At 28.8% G+C, this 23,255-nt stretch overlaps 1 protein-coding gene and 1 non-coding gene across 2 annotated transcripts in view; both read right to left on the minus strand.

Moving 5' to 3' along the window:
- Positions 1 to 708: 708 nt before the first annotated feature.
- On the minus strand, positions 709 to 780 carry TRNAQ-UUG (transfer RNA glutamine (anticodon UUG)). Its single transcript has one exon. It is a non-coding gene; the product is annotated as a tRNA-Gln (tRNA).
- A 19,769-nt stretch (positions 781 to 20,549) lies between these two features.
- The window catches only part of LOC106682609 (alpha-tocopherol transfer protein-like), a gene marked incomplete at its 5' end in the record, with an annotated part of 11,828 nt that continues 9,122 nt past the window's right edge, over positions 20,550 to 23,255 (minus strand). Inside the window, 1 exon segment of the mRNA XM_024361535.1 lies at positions 20,550 to 21,293. Within this exon segment, the coding sequence (XP_024217303.1) occupies positions 21,151 to 21,293 (143 nt within the window).

Below are 23,255 nucleotides of genomic sequence, written 5' to 3' on the forward strand. Positions count from 1 at the left end.
AAAACTCATATAAGTCATAAGTTCATAAGTATGAATTTAATTATAAAATAATTTAAAGATACAATGTAGGTCCCAGCATATTTTTTTTTCCTTTTATATTAACCTTTGTCAAAATTTGATCTCCTTTTAATTACAACTTTAAATAGAACTAAATTAAATTAATTTAATTATCATTATTACTATTCTATGGTCAGAGTATGGACCAGAATGATTCTTACACGATACTTATCATGTCAAATGATGCCCTACTATCAATTAATGTATTATATTTAATTATAAATTGACATAGAAAAATCAGTAATTTTTAAGCCTTATAAATGTAAGTGTTTTACTTGAATTAGTATTATTTCATTTAGATTTAAGTAATTACAATATTGTTATAATAATGGTCCCATGGATTAATGGTTTGCATCCTGGACTTAGAATCCATATATCTCTGTGAAACCTTTATTTTTTCTTTCGAATAATGTTTACATACAGGTATTAACAAGAATTTATGTAGTTTTTTAATACTACTTATTAAAGAAGCAGAAATTTATTTATATGTATGATATTTATAACTTAAAATTTTTTATGACTCAAATTTAAGTGGTCAACGTTTCGGGCATATTGGGTCTATATCTTTTATCTCTTTCTGATTTCTAATTTACGACTTAATAGATGGTTATGCATAATATTTAAGTCAAAACTTGATTTAAAAAAAAGATTAGGTCCCACCGAGATTTGAACTCGGATCGCTGGATTCAAAGTCCAGAGTGCTAACCGTTACACCATGGGACCGCTGATAACAGCTATCAATTGAAAACAAATTATTATTAGTCGAGTAGCTGATATATTGTGATTTTTTTTGTTACATATCAGTGATAGTTTAATGAAGCTCTTTTTTTTTTTTTTTTTTTTTTTTCAAAATATACTACTGAAATATTATTAAATTATTAAGTGTAATAGATAGTCGGGGTGGAGGGGGGTGCGTTAATCTAAAAAAGCACAAATAAACAAAAAAATATTTATTCGTGCCGACGTTTCGACCTGAGTTTCAGGTATTCATCAGGGAGCTTGCAGGAGAGATTCTGGCTTTCCCCCAAGCTCCATGACGAAACTCAGGTCGAAACATCGGCACGAATAAATATTTTTTTTGTTTATTTGTGCTTTTTTGCTGACTGCACCACCTTCCCTCTCCCCGATCATCTTCTCTACTTATTAATCAACAGTCAATTATCCATTAATCGTTATTAATTTATTATTTGTAGTAGATTAATTGATTATAATAGGCTCTAAGCACCTAGTTTGAAAATGATTTTTAAATTAGGTTGGATACCCAGCAAAGTTTAAATTATTTTTAAACATCAATATTTTTTACAGGTGAAAGGAAGATAATGTCAATTCCAATCTCATTTACAGATCTGTGAAAAATTCTAATGTATGCTATTCATACAAAGTAATAACATATATTTATTTTCAGTTATACTTACTGGTAATACTTTATATTATTAAATATTATGATATAAATATCAAACTTCTCCAAAACCTTTTAGGTGAAAATATCATAGAATTAGAATATGACACGAAAACTTTACATCCCCTTTGACATTCAAGACGCTCATTTGGAATATATACAATTAAATTTCCCAGAGAGCTAAACTTAAATCTTAGACTAAAATTAAGGAAAATAAGTTGAAAACATCACATAATGATGAACTTAGCAACAAATACGGTACAATTTTTACATCATGCTGTTGCAATTAAATTAATTAATATAAAAACAATCTGTACAGTAAAGGATATTGATAATAATGACAAGTATACTCGTATTATATAATTTATTGCTATAGATAGATATTTAGTATGTATAAGTGCACATAGGATGGATAACTAACCACGAGTAACTACAGGCCTTCATCTACTTAAATCATCCCTAGTAAAGATAACAGCAGTAGATAGAGACTGGAGTAGTTGATAAGTCCACCAGTAACGACTGCTAGATTTCCATCTCTAACGCTGTGTCGTGTGAATTATCACGAAGCCACTGAATTACCACAAAAGCACTAAATTACCAGCCACCACTAAATTAAGTCCACCACTAAACTTGGGCTAATAGAGGTCCCGATTGCCCTTATAACTTGCCCCTTCTTGCACCATCTATTATACTGGAGAATATTCTATTATTCCCAGTACTATGTTCCAGTGGTATTATATAGAAGGAAAAAATCTCTGTCGATTACATAAGTCAATATAGCTTCTTCTCTATTTCTTCATAAATTATATTTTTTAAATAATAATTTTAGGATGTCAAGAAAATATTTTTACCTATGCTTAAGTAAATGAAGTGAATGGAGCTCCATAACGACAATGCAGTCCGAATTGACACATCTACAACATATAAAGAAACTGGACTAAAAATTTCAAAAGAATAGGCGTTCTTATTTTTGAGAAATAGCAATCAAGAGGTTAGTGATATGTTATTTTGTATATTAAGAATAAAACGAGTTCACATCTTTGCAGATATATGCTAGTTTGACTTATATGTTGTTAGTTTTGTTTTAAAGATAATTATGTTATTTTTAAATGAATGGCTATGATGTTTCAGGAGATATAATTTTATAGTTATAAAAAGTAATATGTATTCAGGGGTTAGAAATATTTGCAATAATTCAATGATTGTGATGTTAAGGAACTTAAAAGAAATTAATACTTAGTAGTCTAACGCTTTCAAATGTTTTGCCCCTTCAAAACCTTGCGATGCTGTGTTCACGACATTACTGTTTGTTGCAAAGCATATCCAAAATATTTCGGGCGCAATTCATACTAAACCTATTGAATCAATTGAGATTAAATTCAGTGTAGGACTCCAACGGGAGTCTTGGGCGGACGTAAGAAAAGGAAAGGAGATTAAATTGGTATGTAGTCCAGTCAATTAGAAACCAGAAAGGGATGCTGGTGGAAAATTTTGGTGAACCTCTGGAAATATGTACGTTTATATTTTTTGAGGTGCTGATTAAGAATTTGAACTTTGAATGTTTTACTTTTCTTTTTCGTCCAGGGCATTGTTTAAGAGTACTCTCTCTTAGTTTAATAGTGGTCATTCAAATAATCTCGGTGAAAAGTTCAGAAAATGTGCTCTGACAAAACATTAAGGTGTAAATAGTTTAGGCAATTTACTGCAGCTTACTTTAGAGTAGACTGATGTGTATTGATTTCAATAAAAAATCCATCTTAGAGAAAAACTGAAAATTTTATAACATCTGTATAATATTTTAAAATATTTCTGGAGAAAACTGAAGGTCTCAAAGTTGAAATTGGTAATCAGTATCCCAAAAAAGTAAATTTCAAGAACTTCTTTAAAAGTTTCAATTTTTAACATAAATTTATATATATTTTTTTACTTAAATTTTTTCTATATATATTTCTATATTTTTCCATAAGTGGTGTAAACACACCTATGATTTTTATGAATATTTAATGTAAATAAGCAAACGATGTTAAACCATTTTTTTCATATATATATAAATATGAAAATATTTAAACATTTTAATCCATATTTTACTTACCATTTTGCACATATTTCTTTCTTGATCGAAAAGAATTTTTTTTTTTTGTAAATTCCAAGAAAAAAATTGTCCAAAGAAAAAAAATACTCAACCATATATTTCTTCTACATTTTCCAGGAGGACTAAAATATTATTAGTCCACAATTTTATAATTGTATTTACTCAATAATATAATAATCCTAGATAAATAGTATATATTTTTTTCTATTCTTGAACTAAAATCTGTACCATTACAACCCAAGAAGGATCAGGAGTTGATTACTTTGTAAGGATGTACTTTTACTAGACTAACGGTTGTGCAAGGAGGTGATTTGGTCAGAATCATCCTCGACTTCCAGATTTTTACACAATTAAGGGTACCCTATTTTAGAGGCTTGGTGGACCCCAGGAGTGCTCCTGAACCTACAGGAGTTGACGCAAGGCTACAGTGTAACATAAAACAATTTTCTACCCAGCCAGATTCGAACTCGGCTTCTTGAAGTTAGTAGCCTTGGGCCTTACCCCGGGGCTACCGCACCTGCCCAATTTTTGTACTACTAGTCCTTAAAATCTCTTTAAGTAACAATTTGCCCCTTCAGAGTAGGAATACTGATAGGAGAACCGCAATACTGAAACAGTCTGCTAAACAGTCTACATGAGCATTGGAAGGCGCAACTGTTGCATATCCTACGTATATATTATTATAAAAATATGTATATTTACGTCTGTTATAATAAGTACAGTTATATACAAAAAGGGTTGAACTAATAAATGAAATAACAAAAGAAAATATAAGTATAAGTTAAGGAAAAAACTAACATTACGGAAGAAAAGAAAAAACATTCTAGGTATAACTAAAAAAAACTTGGCGTAAATTTCAAAAATAAAAAATGATAATAAACTAATAATATTTAAGTCATAACTAACTAAAACATAATCTGTAAATATTTGTTTAGGATGAAATAAAAGAACATGGAAATATAAAAAACTGAAAGAAACTGATAATTAGTATATTTTATACTTGAAAACAAAATTAACAAACAACAGAAAATTTTTTTATGAATTAAAAGTAAATTGAAATATTTTAAAAAATGTTGAACCATTAAACTAATAATGGTTTATTACTACTAAAACAAATAAATAAAATAAAACAATCTTTGAAATAAATACAAAAGTGAATCAATAATACTGTTAGTTGATTATTTCCATACTTTATGGTTGTTTATAAAAAAATATGAAAACATCGTTTACTTTATTTCGATAGCCAGGCTCCCAAAACCAAATTAATTCTCAAGTTCTGCCTCAAGTTGTCATGATGATGTGTATTTCTTTAAATACTTTTTTCTCATTGAATCGAAATTTAGGAATATTAAAATGCATGACCTATTGGATGTTTCTTGGAATATTTATTAAGATTTATGGATTCAATTTTTGTGAAGATAGGGACTATCTCATGCAGTATATTTAGAAATTATTTAAATGCTTAATGAATAATTTGAGAGAATACTATATATATATATATATATATATTTATTTTTATCTAAGTTTTGCATCATGTACAGGAACAGTATTCACCTTGGTCTTACTGAGTAATTTTGCATAATATGAAATTACGATTTGCAATATTTTTCGATCTTTGAATATCCTCATACAATTTGTGTTATATTTTTAATATCAAATATTAGAAATTGATAAACAAGAAAAGAAATTCAAACGTACTTACACTATCCTGAAGATAAAGATAAAAGTCTTTTTTTAAACCAAGCATAATCAATTGCCCTACAAGATCAAAGAAGCCTTAGACAAATAAATAAATAAATTGCTCAAGACAGAACCAGGGTAAAGGCAATAAGATATTGCAGCATTTGGGAAGTTGACAGGGAAAATGCCGTTATTGGATTATTATAAAAAAAAAAAAGATGAAGAAATCTTTTGTAGATTTGTCAGAGTTTGATTTTGTTAAAATTATTTCTTTTCAAAAGACCGAAATATTTTTTTTAAAATAAATATTTAAAAAAATTTCTCTGTTCAGATATATATCTCCGTTTCTTATAAGAATTTCAATATAAAGCATTAATTTGACGAAACCATCTTTGCATTACAGATAAATTGTGTATAATAGACATCATAAATAATATATATATTTTTTTTTAGTTGGACTCCCTTTCTATTGATGAAATATTAAATCTGTTTTAATCTTGGATTATTTAATATTCAATACAAAATGTACTTCTAAGTAACAAATAGAACATAAGAAAATAATCTCGATATAAAGAATATTTAAATGTCTCATGAAACATTTGATTTAGAGTAAAGGCACTAGCATCAGAAAGCATACCAGTAACTTTTTTTTCCTTTTCTGAACTCCTTTCTGTTCATTTCTGATATATGGGGAGGGACAGGGGGTTATCTACAGGGCGCCACCCTATTCTAATACCATGGGGGTCAAGTTTCCATTTCGTGGGGCCAGAAATGAAAATCGAACCCCAAACCTACACCTCAAATCCCCAGGTTCAGTAACGGACACTGAAGTTGTTAATTAAATATTTTAAGTGAGCTATAGTTGACCTTGAACTACCACTTAAGGACCCACATTTAACTAGGATCGTAAAGGACGGCGGTTTTTCATTTCAACCTCTGGTACACATGTTTTAATAAAAGCATGCTTATTGAAACACTTAAGCAGGTAAGTAATTTGGTTTTATATTTTTACCAGTATTTGTTTATTTTTTATGCAATCTGAAGTGACTACTTTACTTCTTTTTGAAATATATATTGAGTATATTGGTCGATGTACCCACAAGTCACAATCATAGAGGAGATCAGAAGGGAATCATTCTCGGCCAACCCGTCCCACTAAACCCTGATTTAGCGACAGTCCTATATCATCATGAAACTCTTAGTACGAGAAGAAGAGACTAAAGCTAGTTAAATTAGGCTTTGAAAGAGTGGATAAAATTGGAAAAAGGCGGGATATAAAAATGATAATATGTTGATGTGTGTTTTTAAACATTGAAAAACTAAATGAGTTATTTGCTTGTGAGCTAAAAACAAAATTTAAAAAAAACTGAAGAAGAAAAAAGTTAGAATCTTATGAAAAATTAATGATATTCTAAAATTGTATTTACAATTATTAAATTGTTAAATGTCTTGAGTATCGGACAAACCCTTATTTTTTTGTTCCATTTAATAACATTAGTAGTGCTAGGAGCACATAGTTATAAATTTTTTCGTTTTGATTTTAGTATTGTTTAATTTTATCTTCTGATTGTAAAGTTTTCATGTTGTAATTATCTTTAATAATAAACAACTAATAAATCCTGTTTCAATAAACAGTGTTTTTTTTTGTTTTTTTCGTTTTTTTAGTAGCCTATGCCGACTGAAATAAAAACCGATTTTGGCCCTCTCAGTTATTGGTGCAAAACACATTCAGGAGAAAAATAAGGGTTGTAAACTTTATTATCAATGTTGGTAAGATGTTAGACTATAAAATTAAGCCAAGAAAATTCATGAATTTGAAAATTTAGCCTTTGTATAAAATAAAAACAGGAAAATCATGCTGATGCCTTTACCCTAATTTTGTGGAACGAATTTTAATAATGATATATAACCTTGCATTTAAAGCATAACCAACATGTCCACCTAAATAAAACCGCTGAACAGAAACCTTCTGTGTTAGGTCAGTTTCGTTCATTAACTTAAAGGAATAAATTTTGTTTATAATTGAAGTTCGTTAGTATGATAGTAGTGATGGTTAACAAAGGGAAACAAAATATATGTTGATTTTTAGAAAACCCATTAAGATCTTTCGTAACAAGGTTACAGGACATTTTTATGAGATTAGAAACCGTTGGTTAGTTTTATAAATGAGATAGAATATTTTTAAATGATCTTTAATTTTGATAAAAAAATTAACACGTTTTTTTTTAGATAATTAGAGCAGAATTGTATACCTATATTGCCTTGGATGATAATTTCCAATAGTATAAGTCCCTAAGCATCTTAATGTGCCAGTTTAACGTTCAACCACATTTCATTGCATGTGCCTTAGAAACATATAAGGTTTTAAGCGACAGTGATCAGTAACGTGCAACCATCCCTCTTTTTATTTTCACATATCGATATATGGAATATATACAGGATGTATTGCGAACGTGAAAATTTCGAATTCTACTCTAGGTCGGAAATATACGTTTTGAGTCTCACAAAATGTCTAGTGTGTGTATGGACGTCTGTGTGTTTGATGACCAGCTAGAAAACGAATAGTCGTAAATTACTGAATGTTACAGCAACTTTTTGTTTTTTAACCATCTAACTAGAAGTGCCCACTTAAGAGAATTGATTTTTTACTTTTCATAGATTTTCTAAAAAAAAATCTCGTGTAACGAATTTTATTAAGCATGGCAAATTAATAGAAAACTAAAGTTTTTTTTTAAATATCAGATTCGTCTTATCCTCATTTAAATAGTCTTATAGAACTTAAGTGCCAAATTTGTAAAACTCTACCTATTAAGTACCTTTAGTTATGATTATTTCAAATAAATAACCAGTTTATATTGTTACTAATTAAAATTAATAATTAGATCTTGTGAATGAAAAGGTACTCTTATTTATTTTAATTATTTTATTTTATATCACTGAAAAACAATAACAACGTTTCGGAGTTGCCACTCCATCATCAGGTATCTACAAAAAATTGTCAAATCCATCCTATGCATACAATAATTAATCAATATATCACAATTTTTTTTTTATATTTTGAAACAATTATCTGTTTAAAACATCTTTTAAATTACATTTTGTTTTCTCCTTATTAGTCTTATAATGTTAACATTAATATATTGTTGTTACTAATATAAAATTTTAATAATTAAAAAAACAAAATATTATAAATAACCAGATATAAAATACTTTCGTGAAACCTGATTATCTTTACCATTGATAACAAATATATTATAAACTATTCAATACTCTCCTACCTCTATTGCACAAAATATGACTAGTCTATTAACACTATTTTTTACTACTCAACAATGTATTTTTTTTTTTTAATAATTTATTTATTGATATTTACAACTGTATACATATATACACATCAAGTAAATTTGATGTAAGTGATATTATGACATGATAAAAACATGTGGAGAATCTACCCATTGATAGAACTCCAAAAACATTTCTAAAGAAGATCTCGAGGCCATCTTCTTTTCAGACGTCTAGGAGGATTATTAGGTAGTGAAGAAAAGCCAGATTAGAAACGAGTTGGTTTGGGTGGTTGAGAAGTTTATTATGGAAGGATTGGTATCTGGTTCTGTCCTAATCGGCAACATAGGGGACATTGAGGTCCTGATAGATGATTAGATTTGTGACAAAGTATGGAGCATTAAGGATTTTGGACTGTAAGGATTGGATTCGAGAGGAATTAGATGGTTTAGTGGAGCTCCATAGCTCCGTATGTCCAAATAGGTCTTATAATAGTCATGTAGATCAGTCTTTTCTAATGGATTGGAAGTTTGGACCGTTTGTCTAGTAAATGTTGTAATAGTCGGAATCGACGAGCAGTTTCCTGTCTTTTCAGTCTTGCATGAGGATTCCATGTCAGTCGTTTGTTCAGATTTAGTCCTAAGTAACGGATCTGTTCGACAGGAATAAGTGGGGTATTATTAAAAGATACTGTAGGGCAAGACGAAGGTTTACGACGAAGGGTAAATGTGATTTGTTGAGATTTATTGGAATTTATTTTAATCCTCCAGTTTTGGCACCATTCTTCGAGGGTGGTGATGTGGGATTGGAGGGATTGGGATACAATGTAAGGATCATTATTCACTGACAATAGGCATGTGTCATCGGCATACGTGGTGAGAATAGTGTTAGGACGGGTTGCGATGTCAGCTGTAAAAACTGTATAAAGGAAGGACCAAGGATACTACCCTGAGATACACCAGCAGACTGAGGAATCAGGGATGAATAAGCGCTGTTGTGATTTACTTGAAATAACCTGTCTGAGAGATAAGAACGGATAATGAGATAATATGTAGGGGGTAGGAATTTACGGATCTTTTATAGCAGTCCTGGGTGCCAGACTCGAACAATGTATTAAATTTATTTTACTATCAAATAATATATTACAACATTAAATTACTAAATGATTTACTATGTCTATGTAGTGTTTACATGCATTTTTTGTCTCTGTCTGAATATTAATAGCGTTACCTATGTTTTTTTGTGATATATATATATTGGTTTTGTTATTTACTAGGTCTAAAATTTTAGGATTTTTAAAATCAAAATCATGTTTATACTTTATGCTGTGTCGTGCAAGTGCTGTTGTGTTGATATTATTTGCAAATACTTTTATGTTGCTGAGCTCTAGTTTTTAATTTTTAATTTTAATTTTTTTTTTTTTTTAGGAGTCTCTCCAATAGGATTGGTCAAAATGAGGATCCTCATTGAAATAGCCTTACAATACTTAAGTGCCGAATTTGTAAAAACTCTTCCTATTAAGTACCTTTCGTTATGATTATTTAAAATAAATAACCAGTTTCTATTGTTAGTAATAAAAAATATAAATAATTACAAAATATTAAAGAATTTGATTAATAACCAAAGGAGAAAAAAGGAAAAATAGAGACAGTAGCTCGAATTGGAAAAAGCTGAAACCGACCGATCTCTTCGGATCGCGTTGATATATAAACGGATTCGCTATATTTTGTAAAACTGTTGTATTCTTGGCAGAAACAGGGTTGAATTATTTTGATGGTTACTTTTCCCGAATTTCTTCATCTGTACTCCTCTGTGATTCTTAGGTACCTTTTCTTCTATCAGCAAAACAACTTTATTACCACAGAAATAGACTATTGACTACAATGAGGACTAAATGATAAATATTAAAAAAAGAAATTCATCAAAATTTTTTGAGGTTAATAAACTTCCAATTGAATGTAATTTATATTAAATTATCATATTATAGTACAACCATTTCGGGACCAGTGTCCCATATTCATGTACTTTAAACCTCATAATTTGAATTTCATATAGGAAATCATGTCACATTACACTATTCTCACTTTTCTGAAGTGAAGAGAGAAAAGTGAGAATAGTGTAAAGATGTGAATGAATTGACTTACCAGACTTCCTAAAGAGAAAATCCAGAATAAAAGAAGAAAGAGTAAAAAGAAAATTAACGAGAAGGATAATACAAATACGACGCACACTATGGCTATGTTTTATGGCTAAAGCCAGACTGAATTATGTTTATATTACCATTGAAATTCTACTCCTAATCATTTAATTAGTCCTGAATTTTTACACAATTAATATTAAAGTACAAAAACTGATTTTATGGAGTCATTAATTGAACATAAATGTTCATATATATTTATATTACCTATGTACATATATTTAACATATTTAAATTAATGTAATTTTAATAATAATTTGATATTTTTTGATAAATTTAAATTCAATATATACATTATAAACATAAGTGTAAAGTAACTATACACAGCTAAATAAAATGATATAAATAATATAACGTAATGAGTGATACGATAGGTAATAGGAATGTGAAAGAAAATAAAACAGAAATATTAAGTTGTTGAGATGAACAGAGTTACTTGGCATTATCTGTGAAATTTTGACACATAGAAGTTAGATCAGTGTTATTTGGAGTTTGATACAAGATCAATGTGTTGGTACAAGATCATCGTGGTGATAAAAGATAATTAGTGTGTGTTGATACAAGCTCGTTGTGTTGATACAAGATCATCGGTTATTAATCCACTTATTGAATTGATCTTCAATAAATCACCAATTGAATTTATTTAGAGAATGATAGAAGAGCATCTATTTTATAATAATTAAATAAATTTTTTTGCGGAAAGTTATTTCGGTTCGTTAAGGGAGTAAATCCATCTGCTATGCTTCCAATAATTATTCATGATTATGTGATTATTGTTGGATCTATTTGCAATAATCTTTTTATTTATGAATCAGTCAAATAAAACTTGAAAGCCGTATAAGTAGTATTTCGGCACAAAGCTTAGATTTGCCAAAAGTATTAAAGAAAAAAATGAAAACATATAAAGTCTATGCCAACCAACCCTTGTATTCTGTATGTATTGTAAAAGAAATGACCCAATATGAAGATGAAATTATTAAAAATAGAATTTAAAAAATGGGAAAGTAAGCTGGATCGTTACAAAAAAAGAAGTGCTGACTAAGAATTTATTTTCTGACCACTCCACCAACCACCATTTTCTGAATTGTATTTTACCAACAATGAAAAAGATATTGTTGTTTAGATTTTGTAATTGTTCATAGCTCATTATGTATCAGGAATTTTATAAAATTTCTGACACAATTGAAGTAATATCGTAGTTAATTACAAAAAATATACCATACATTATATGGGATTCGAAGCCTTATAATACTAGGCTGTTATTTAATAATATCTTTTATTCTTTAAATAACAGAATTGAGCTGATGCTAACAACCAATGACAGAAGAGCTAGCGGGCCGTCAGCCAATAGGAAGGAGCCGTGGCGGTGACAGTTTGATGACGTTACTCCCAGCCAATACACTTTATACATATTTATGTATAGGGTGCCCTTTTTACATTCTCTCCCTGTCAGCATCGCTCTAAAGCCAACGTCAATTTTGTGCTTTTCCCAACCGACTCTTATGTTACATCTGAATGTCAAACCGTTTGACATCTACTCAACGCAGGGCTGAAGTTTCAACATCCATGTTTCCACTCTTATGGAAAAGGGAATTCCGAATAATGAACCTTTTTTTATATACTATAAAACTCCGTAAATATTTTTAAAATTTTGCTACATAGAAAATTCTCATAACTTTAGTAAAATATTACCTTATTTGCAATTTATGTGGTGGAAGTTCAGAGTAAAGTTAGGTGCTGGTGGAGGTCAGGATGCCTCTAAATCTGATAATGGCACTTGATAGGAACTTATAAGCGAGAATAATGGCAGCAAGTTTCAATATATGGCCAATTGCTTCATGAATCGTTGTTTAACTTTGCTCATAATTCAAATCTGTAGCTTCGTGTATTTTGTTTGTGCAGTGGGTGCATGCTGAGCCGAAGGTACATCGCCGATTATATTTTCTTGAGTGAATTCATCGCTGTGATAATTCTAGGAGATACTTGGTTATAATATAATTTAGACAGCACTTTGTTTTTGCTTTCCATTACCTATATTTGAAATATTGTGTAGCGAATCGAGTTTTCAACGGAAAAGACGTTTTAATGTGTTCAAAAAAATGAATCTCTCTAAACGGTCAATATTTCTGTGAACAGCTTAGATAAAAAAAAATGCTGTGCGAAACTAAAATTTGTATCATTGCGACATTTTTTTCCGCTAAATTCAACTTGCCTGAAATAATACCATATCTTATTTTATTATTTTCTCGACAAAGGCTCTTAATCTAAATCTCTTTTCACTGTTTAATTAAATGTTCTGTAACATGAGCAATATCTTTTCCTTGTTGAAATGGTATGACAGGACTGAAATATTAAATTTTCCTAATGGTTTCCTCTAATGAACTTTTATTCTTGTTTATATCAAATAACCGAGCATCATTAAATGGATAAACCTGATAATACAAAATGAATAAATATAAACTATAAAATAATTAATACTATTAATACTATATTAATACCAGCAGTAATTTGTATCCTATATCATTAGAAACCTTTTTAAAAAAAAATTATTGCTTTATAAATACAATCGTAGTGGATATTCAACAGAGCAGAACAGAGGAAAAACTGAATAATTAATCTAAAATTTATAAACATAAGAAATTAAATACTAGAACCTAATTTTGAAACATACAAAATTGAAACCTTATTATATTGATTATTGAATGAAGATAGTTGACCGTATGAAGTAGATTGTAGTTCGGGTGACGGTCAATAAAGGTATCAAAATAGTAAAAGAGAACTGTTTATTGTTAGCCTACGTTTCGTCACACTTTGTAGTTTGTCGCTACAATTCATTCTGAAAGCCCTGATGAAGTCCTGAAAAGTGGGACGAAACGAAGGTTTACAATGAATAGCTTTCTTTTGACTATTTTAATACCCTTATTGACCGCCACCCAGAATATCTTAATTATATTAACTTAATTATATCAACTAGTTTGTCGGTTATAATAATAATATCTATATAACCTCACGCAAACGTGTCCCAAAAACAAGATATTTAATCACATGAAATAATTTGGAACTACGAATCACAAATACTCGGGGAAGGAAAAAAGACTAATATTTACAAAATTAAAATCTTACAAGATAATTTTAAAAAAGTTACAATATAATTTTACGTATTGACCTTCACATGCCTTCTGTAAAAGGACAAACACAACTGTTAAAAAATGCTGAAGAAATAAAAAACTAAAGGTTTCGTTTTTTTTATGATTCTGACGTTAATAAGTTTTTGTTTTTTTTTATTAATCTATTACAGTACAATACAAACATAAAAGAAGGGCGTGTTACATAGTTGTTAATCCTTAATTATCCACAAAATTTACCGTACAAAATACAGAAAATATTGTTACAAAACAAACAAGGAATAGTTTAAAACTATTTTTTTTTTATAATTTATTTATTGACATTTACAACTGTATTAAAATATATATAAACTGTTTTTTCAATTCAGCTAACAAAGATACAGTAAGTTGTAGTAACTGATTAGAGGTAATAAAGATGAAGCGTTATTATGTTAATACGGATTAATTTTTATTTAACGAGTCATAAAAAAAAGTGTTTCCGAGAAAAATATTAAGAAAAACACGTAATTAAATTCAATTAATTACGTTTCAACATTAATTAAAATTATAATTGTATTGAATGATAATCCTTGTAGATTAGGCAATTGACCTCGAAATAACAAAAGAGGAGAAACAATAATAAAAAGGGAATTCGCAAAGGTATTAGTAATTCAATAAATAATTATATATGAATGGTACAATAATCCTGTTTTCTCATAAAGTTGCTTAATTGATTAGACGTAATAAAAACGTGAAATGAAAATGAAATATTATTATATTTTGATTTAGCAAGGCATAAAAAAAAAAAAATGTGAGAAATTAGATAATTGACCTCAAAATTGCGAAAGAGGAGAGGCAATAACAAAATAAAAGGAATTAGCAAAGATAGTAATAATATTTCGTTTTTGTTTTCTTCTGGAATATATATATATATTACTGTGTCACTACATCGATAATTATGAAAAGGTGAAAATATGTACTAGTTAAACAACAAGATTTTTATTTCATATCATTTATACAGAAAGGTACATCCAACATGGTCCCACCAGATGAAAACATATATCGGTCGGTGCCGAAATAACATAGGAATGAAAGGCATAAATGAAATTCATTAGTTACACTTTTGATTATTAAGGCGCTGGGGAAGGTACTACAATTCATAAGCTAGAGCAGTAAAATATTAAATAATCTCGAACGATAAAAATTATTATTTAATTAACCAAATAATGAAATGAAAATAAATCAAAAAACATGAATAAATGATTTTTGTTTATTTTTGTCTTTATGCTGACTTCCCTCCCTCTCTCCCCCCCCCCCCGCACCATCTTCTCCACTTATTAATCTACGGTCAACTATCTACACCTCATTATTGTTAGATTATTATTATTGGGATCCACTGAAATAATTTGGTTTCCAATTAATTCTAGATTCACTTACAATTTTACTGGATTTATTGAGGCTTTCATAGAAATACTTGACGTAGTTAAATGTGAAGTATGCATACTTATAGGAAAGCGAGTACCAAAGTGCATTAAGGAGTTCGAGACGTGAATGACAATAGATTATTCACGAAAAACCGTTGATTTTAGGTCAATTGACCTCAATTATAGAATGGAAACAGGACGAATAACTCTCTAGGGTTATCAGTACCGATTAAAATGTCTACGAAACAAATAAACATTATCAATACAGCAAACAGAGAATTACATTTTATTAAGAAAAATGAAATCATTTCTAATTAAAATAATGATTTAGTAAAATATTTGTTTGTAAAAAAAAAAAATCCATTTATTGACAATTAAAAACTTTAGAATTAGTTTTAATGATATGAAAATAGGTATAAGTCGACTTACGTTGATAAAACGAAACCTTATAAATATTCAAATAAAAAAAAGTAATTAATTGAATTTTGAAATAACAGAGATGAATAAAAAAAAATTGTTTGTTGGGATATTTTTAATTGATCAACAGTTCTAATTTATTTATATTGTAACAAAAGGCGAATATTTTCTAAGTCATAATTTATTATTATAATTATTAAGTCATAAGAGTAATTTTTATTTATAATCCTTAACCTCACGAATGGGGTTCATTTTAAATTATTATGGCTATCCATGAAAAACAATTATATTAATAGATAAAAGGCTTTATTGAAGAGATATTTTTCTCTCATAAAAAAGGCATTTAATTTTCTTTTCATTTTATTTTTGAATATCTTGATATTTATTGTCAGTATGGTCTGTAAAGGGTGTACGTTTCTCATGATAATACCATTGCCGTCTGCATACGACGCAATTAGAACGTTGTCTGTCGGTATGTCCTGAGGACATATTATGTACAGAGGTGGGGCCAGGATAGAATCTTTAGGGACTCCTGTTTGACTGTTAAAATCGCTGAGCTCTTTTGGACATAAAAAAACTGTCACGAAGAGATGATTAATAGTAAGCCCTTGAAAGAATTTGTTTCAGTTTAAAAAGAAGCCTTCGGTGCCATAACTTGTCAAACACCTGAGTTTCTGGATAACAAAAGAACTAATATTTTTTTTAGGCAAAAAAATAAATAAATAAATATTTATTCAGACGCAATTTCAGCAAAATATATGGGTTTGATATGGAATATCACGGATAGTGGATCATGGCAGTTGTTTACAACACATCCCTTTAGTTACTATACATATACAATAAAATTTAAAGTTAGTGTTTTTACTTATCCTTTTTGTTCCGTAATTAGAGTAAAACAATGTGAAAATCTTCCAAGTCACTGAAACCTCAAATTGCCTTCAATATAATTATTATAACAAGTAAGGTTTTGACAATAGACCAATTAGTACCAGAGCCCAAGAGGAGAAAAAAGGCAGTTATCTCACCCCAAATTTTGATTACTTTAATGAAAACTATGTATAATTAATAGTCAAAATTGATAATACCTGCCAAGTATAGGTAGGGGGAATAAAAAATGGCAGTTGTTTCAAAACCTTAAAAAAACACTAATTTTTTATTCGGAGCACTATATCTTAAAAAGTAGGAACAACACAAGAGAACATCATTTAAAGAGTAAATTTGCTAAAATATGAGTCGTAATAGAGTTATTTACGTTAAATATTTTTCGAGATATAGCTTTTTAAAAAGCAACATTTCATAAAAATATTGTATGGGACGTACTGAAAGATCAGTAGTTAGAGAATTTATATCTCAAAAACTGTATGACGTACAGATGTCAATTAGGACTCAAATTAAAGCTAGTTTAATAAGCTATAAAGTAGTTTATGATGTTTGTCATCGTAGGAGTAATAGTTTACATGAAATTTGCTAAAATAAATTGATTTATTCTTTTTCGGACATATTTTCATTTGCCAAATTTATATTAATATGTTAATACAATAAAAACTACTACCCCTAAGAAGATAAGTGTCATCAACTACTTTATAGTAAGTTAAATTTCCTTTATTTTGAGTGTTGGCTGACATACGTGTCTCTTATGGATCTAGAGATATATTTTTCTCAAATATCCAACATTTTATATGAACAACTATAAATTAATATTTTGTGAGTTAATTTTGGCAAATATCATAAAAACTACTACTCATACAAAGATAAACATCATAAAAACTCTATATCTCGAGAACTATTGGACGTAAATAGCTCTTTTTGGTCTAATATTTCAGCAAATTTACTCTACTTAAAAAAAGGTCTCTTAGATTTTCTAGTGTTGTTGGTAGTTTTTAAGATATAGAGCTCCGAATGAAAAATTAGTGTTTTTTTAAGGTTTTTAAACAACTGCCATTTTTTATTCCCCCTACCTATACTTGGCAGGTATTATCAATTTTGACTATTAATTATACATAGTTTTCATTAAAGTAATCAACAATTGGGGTGAGATAACTGCCTTTTTTTCTTCTCGGATCTTGTACTAAATGCTTATTTATTGTACGACTAACAATAGTTCAAAGGAAGGTTTTAATAATCTTGTAAGTCACTGAAACCTCAGATTGCCTTCGAAATAATGATTATAACGAGCAAGGGCTTAGCAACACGCCAGTGCGTATTTATTTTATGATTAAACAATGGTTCAAAGGAAGCTGTTTAAGTACAGTAAAATAGCACAAGATATACACTAATTTTGTACAGACTCTCAAGGTTTTATCATCTGTAGGTGATAAAAGACGCTGTTGGGTCAAGTTTTATCCAGTGATAAACCTACTAACTAAAAAATATGGAAATTAGGAAAATTATATTATAAATAATAAATCCTCAAGAGTAGGAGTGCAGCAAATCAGTTTCGTAGTCAAAATAATAGTTTTAATTAAATAGCAAACTTTTTTCTAGTTAAATGAATGTACGTTATTATCGGATTCGAAACATTCAGCATCAGTTGGAGTAGTTAGAAATATTCTTCGGATTTGTATGTCTTAGTTGGTTTACACTGAAAGTCAGACAACGGCACATTGCTAATTGCATTAACACTCCTTGACAAATTTAAGAAGTGGCACCAGCATGTACTTTTTTTTTAAACTAATTTCAGGAGGATCATTAATATTAAAGATGATTTTTTTATTTCAATGTCTTTAATTTTATTATATTATTATTTGAGATTTAGATTTTATAAACTATGATCTATAAATGATTGGAGGTATTAACAAAAACTTATAAAAACCTTCATCAACTGTTACGATTAAATTGATTTTGAGAAATAGCGTATGTTACCGAATTATTTTAGCCATTGCTCATAAATCAGTAAACCTAATGAGGAAAGTTCAGTATTTTCAGCTTAAATTGTTTTTAAAATATCAATGCTAATTTTATACTGAAAATTGGTTGAGCCGTTTGCTTAAAAAACAATCCTTACAGCGTAATTGGTTAATAAAGTCGTGAAACTAAATTATCATGACCTTGAAATCTAATATTCATGCTCAGAAGGTTAAACAATTAACTTTTTCTTTTAAGATTTCTGGCAATTATAATATCATTATACACTCATTTATTTCTCGTATCAACTAGGGATATATTAAATAGATTAAAAGCTTCATGTGAAAATACTACAGACTTTTTTTTATACTTCTTTTGAAGTTTTATATTCGCTTAATATCAGCGTTATTAAACACTAATTTGTTTGTTTTGGTTATAGTCTAATTATTTATTATTGCCGTTCTAAGGTCAACATCGCCTTGTCCCATTTAAACTGTTTATTATAAGATCAGGTTCCTATGCGCTTTCACTACAAATCCTTGGTGCAAATCTGGCTCTGAGACGGCCCTCGAGCTTCTAAGCTAGATTCAAAAGTGTTTTAAACTCGTAGATGAAGTTAAATTAAAACTATTAAGTTAAGGTAAATGTTTTTATTTATTCCTTTTTTCTTTTTTACTTGCCTTGAGTACTGTAAAACACCTATTTTTTGTGTCTCCTCAGTAAGAATATGGCCTGTGATCCCGGAACAATTTTTTGGTTTGGAGGAGAAACAAAAGCGTCGAAATAATTTTTTTTTATATTTGTCGTGTTCTGTAAAGTATGTCGACATTTTGTTTTCTAATGTATTTCAAGTTCATGTTTATATTTAGCATCCCTAAAAACAGTTTTGAAAAAAATTAATTTTTTTATCTAAAATTTTCTGTACCAATTTTCTTAAAAATTACCAAATGGTTTAAACTGGATCAGGTCAATTTGAATATGGGTCGTTTAAAATTTCACAGCTTTCACGTGTTAAAAAAAAAAATGTATTTCACAACTAACGCCTAAAATGAAATAGTAATCGCTCAACCTTAGTAACCTTAGTAATGTTTTTCGTGGTCACGTGGTCCGAATCCTCTGCTGTGATTGGCTCTACGGGACCTGGCCTTGTTTGAAACTAAGGGCTTGTAGTAGGCAGCAGTCGAGCATCATCGATGAGATGACTTCCATATTTGAACAAATTATACTCACAATTTTGGATTAAATATCATAGAAATTAATAAAATGTCAAAGAAAAAAATTATTTATTTATTGTTATTTACAACTGTATACAAATATATACAACTAGTAAATTTGCTGTAGCTGACATAGCGACATGATACAAACATATGGAGAATCTACCCACTGATAGAACTCCAAAAATAAAATAAAATATTTGCTTATTTCATTTTAACTTTTTTATTTGACATTTAGATATAATATAAAAAATAATGTTAGAATACATAATTATTAATAGCCTGGAAAGAAAAAATAAATGAAACTACTTTATGAATGCTACAAAAAGTTGTAGCGTGGTCTCTGAGAGATTATTTATCATATTTTATGATAGTTCTTAGATATAAGAAAACAATACTCAATTTCATTAAGCTTTGTGAATAACAGGAGTGAGGGATTTCCCAAATTAAGGAACCTTCGACTCTTAAATCAGTTGAACTGAGCTACTCACGTATTAACAATTGTTCAAAAATATTTGAGTTCTTTTTTCTTCGTACCCCCAACAATATTTGAGAGAATTTTTTATGCTTATAAATCTAGATTATATTTGTTTTTATCATCGGAAAGAAGGAAAATTGGACTTTCAAATAGTATCATAAGATTTGAATTTTGTTTAAGAGTGAAAGTGTAACAATAGTTTTAAGTTGGAACAAAAAAATATACTAAGATACTATATAAAATTAGATTTATTTTTGTAAATTGAAATAAATCTATCTAAATTAAAATTATTATTATTTTTTTAATTTGGTTTATGTATTTTTTTTTACAGAAATATGGAAAGGTATAAAAAAAAGGAATATATAATATGATTCATGTTTATTAAACATACAGACCATGACCATTATCAGTGCAAATATTTATATAAAGATATTAACACATATATTATTACTTCAATCGTATACGGTCATAAACTATATTGTAAAAAAAAAAATAAAATAAAAAAACTGTAAACATAAAACATGATTGCTTGTGACTTATTTCTAAGATACAATAGTTATAGTAAATTTACTAATTTCTTGCAACAATAATTTTAGGTACTATTACTACTGGTTCTTGTAACTCCTAATTGATTAAAGTAAATGTACGTATACTGTAAGATTGAATATACAATGGAAGTAAATATACTAACTTTCTGTAGAATAATCGATCTCTCTTATGTATGATTAAGTACCAATCCATAATTGTTAACATCACTCCTTCATTTCAGTTCTCTTATTGTTTATAAAAACAAAAGCTGTATTTATTTACTGCTTATCGTACATTTGTTATTTAACTAAAAAGTTCAAACTGTTATATAGCTTTGTACAATATGATACGATTAACAATATATTGTTACTACTAGTCGAACTATAGTTCGATATATTAAAAAAATAAATATTATACATTTTTTCATATACCGATCAGTCAAGGGCTAATGTTCTAAAAGTTCCTTGAACGCCGTAAGTATCATTTTCGTCCGGTGGCCTCTTTTTCTCATCTGCTATCTGATTCGAAGTCCGTTGGAACCAACTTCTTTTGCTCAATATTAAATCAATCCATTCATCTAAAATCAAAGAAAAGTAATGTAACCGCTTTGCTTAATTAATTACGTGTCTTACGCTGTATACTTTAACTGGCATTAGATATTAGGGGTATTCATGATGTTGTGTTAAATATAAAATGTTTTACCGTGTTAAATGTTATAAGTATATGATTGTGAGCAGCTCTTATTTAAATTCATGTTAAATTTTAGATGCATAAGAGATCCTAGCGGATTTTCTGAGCAACTTATTTTATAACCCGTCCTTCTAAAACTTCATGTTATTACTTCAATGTTTCCATTAAAATAATTTATTACAATATGCATAAATTGAATGAAAAGTAGAAGTTGTGTGAAAGTTTGGCTATTGAGTGTCTTCACTTCTAGCTTGTGCGGAAGGGAATCAAGATGAACTATTTGAAAACTGTCATTACACTATTATTATTATCATCCATTGCTTTATTAGTTCTAAAAACACCCAAAACAATACTAACACAATCAAAACGTAAACTACGATCGAGTAATCTAACATGATAACAAGCAAAACGGTGACGAATTCCGCTGGTCTGTTGAGTGACGTTACACTCCAATTAACAGACATAGTAACAGACTCTCAACCATGTTATATGTTATTTCATTTTGACATGGTAAAACAAGAAAATAGTTTTCCATTTAACATGTTAAACTTAAGATCATGAATACACCTATTATCTAAAATGCGTTTATAAACAAACTATGTGTGTTTTTGAACTCTAAACCCAAAAAGTTTCCTCGAAAACAATTCTATGGCTTAGGAGTATGTTATTGCAAACCTTGCAATGTTTGGCTTCTTCACAAATGGGCTAAGTCCATGAAGCTATCTTTCTAACAACATCTACGTATCTAACGCCCTACTGCGTCCCTAGCTGGATTTCCATTTCGTAAAATCAGGTGAGAATGTGCAGGGGTAGCTTGATAATATTGCCAACACAGAACTAAGTGAATGAGCGCTTTTAAATATCTTGTTATTAAAGTTATTTCTTTTCCCGTCTTCCTCAGGGTAGCGGAATGTTTTACGTAACAAGTTTTATTACACTCCTCTGCAATAATCTGTTGCAAACTGTGAGCATTGTTGGTTCTCGTGATGTGAGAAATTATTTTAGTTATTGATAACTAATTTAATTTATTCCTGAACTAACAGTAGCATTTTCTGTGGGGTTTTATTGTTTTAGTTTCTTTATATTACATGTTAAAACATTTATATTAAAATGAGTTAAGTTGATGTCCTGATATTGGATGCTATTTTGTTAAAAGTATTTTTTTTTATAACAAGAAATCATTGAAACTACACAAATATTTCACAACCAAAACAGATACGATTATAATAAATATAATTATTTCAAAAACTCCTCCATTTAATAACTTTTTAAGAAACTTAAATTATCAGTACCGGTCAAAACAATTTAATTGTAACATTTTTTAACAGATCAAGTAACGTACTCTTTGAAGATTGCTACGTTCTCTGATGTATTATTTTTTTTTCATTTAACCTTGTTTGTGTATTAGAGTTGTAAAAAAAACAACAAAAAAACGAGCCATGGCAAAAAGATGAAAAATTTAGTTTTAAACAAAAAGGCAATTTTTAGAAAATTATATCTGCTTCAGAAAAAATGTGGATTACAGAGTTATCTTGATGAATTTGAAACGTCAGATTTGGTTTTATATACCCTATAAATAGTGTTAATTTTAATAGCTATTAATTTTTATAGTTGGAAAGAAGTTCATATTAATTGAAATCTTTGACTAAATCTTTTTTTTTTTTATTTTATTTATTAGTTGATATTTACAACTGTATAAAAAAATACAACCAGTAAATTTGATCATAATGACATATGATATGATCCAGGATGTAGAGAAACTACCCAGTAGTAGAACTCTAAAACAGTTTACAATATAAGGTCACGAGGCCATCTTCTTTTCAGGCGCCTTGGAGGATTGCCAGGAATG

Source organism: Halyomorpha halys, unplaced genomic scaffold, assembly GCF_000696795.3.
Source record: "Halyomorpha halys isolate HHAL.00 unplaced genomic scaffold, Hhal_1.1 Scaffold432.1, whole genome shotgun sequence".
In the NCBI taxonomy this organism is placed as follows: domain Eukaryota; kingdom Metazoa; phylum Arthropoda; class Insecta; order Hemiptera; family Pentatomidae; genus Halyomorpha; species Halyomorpha halys.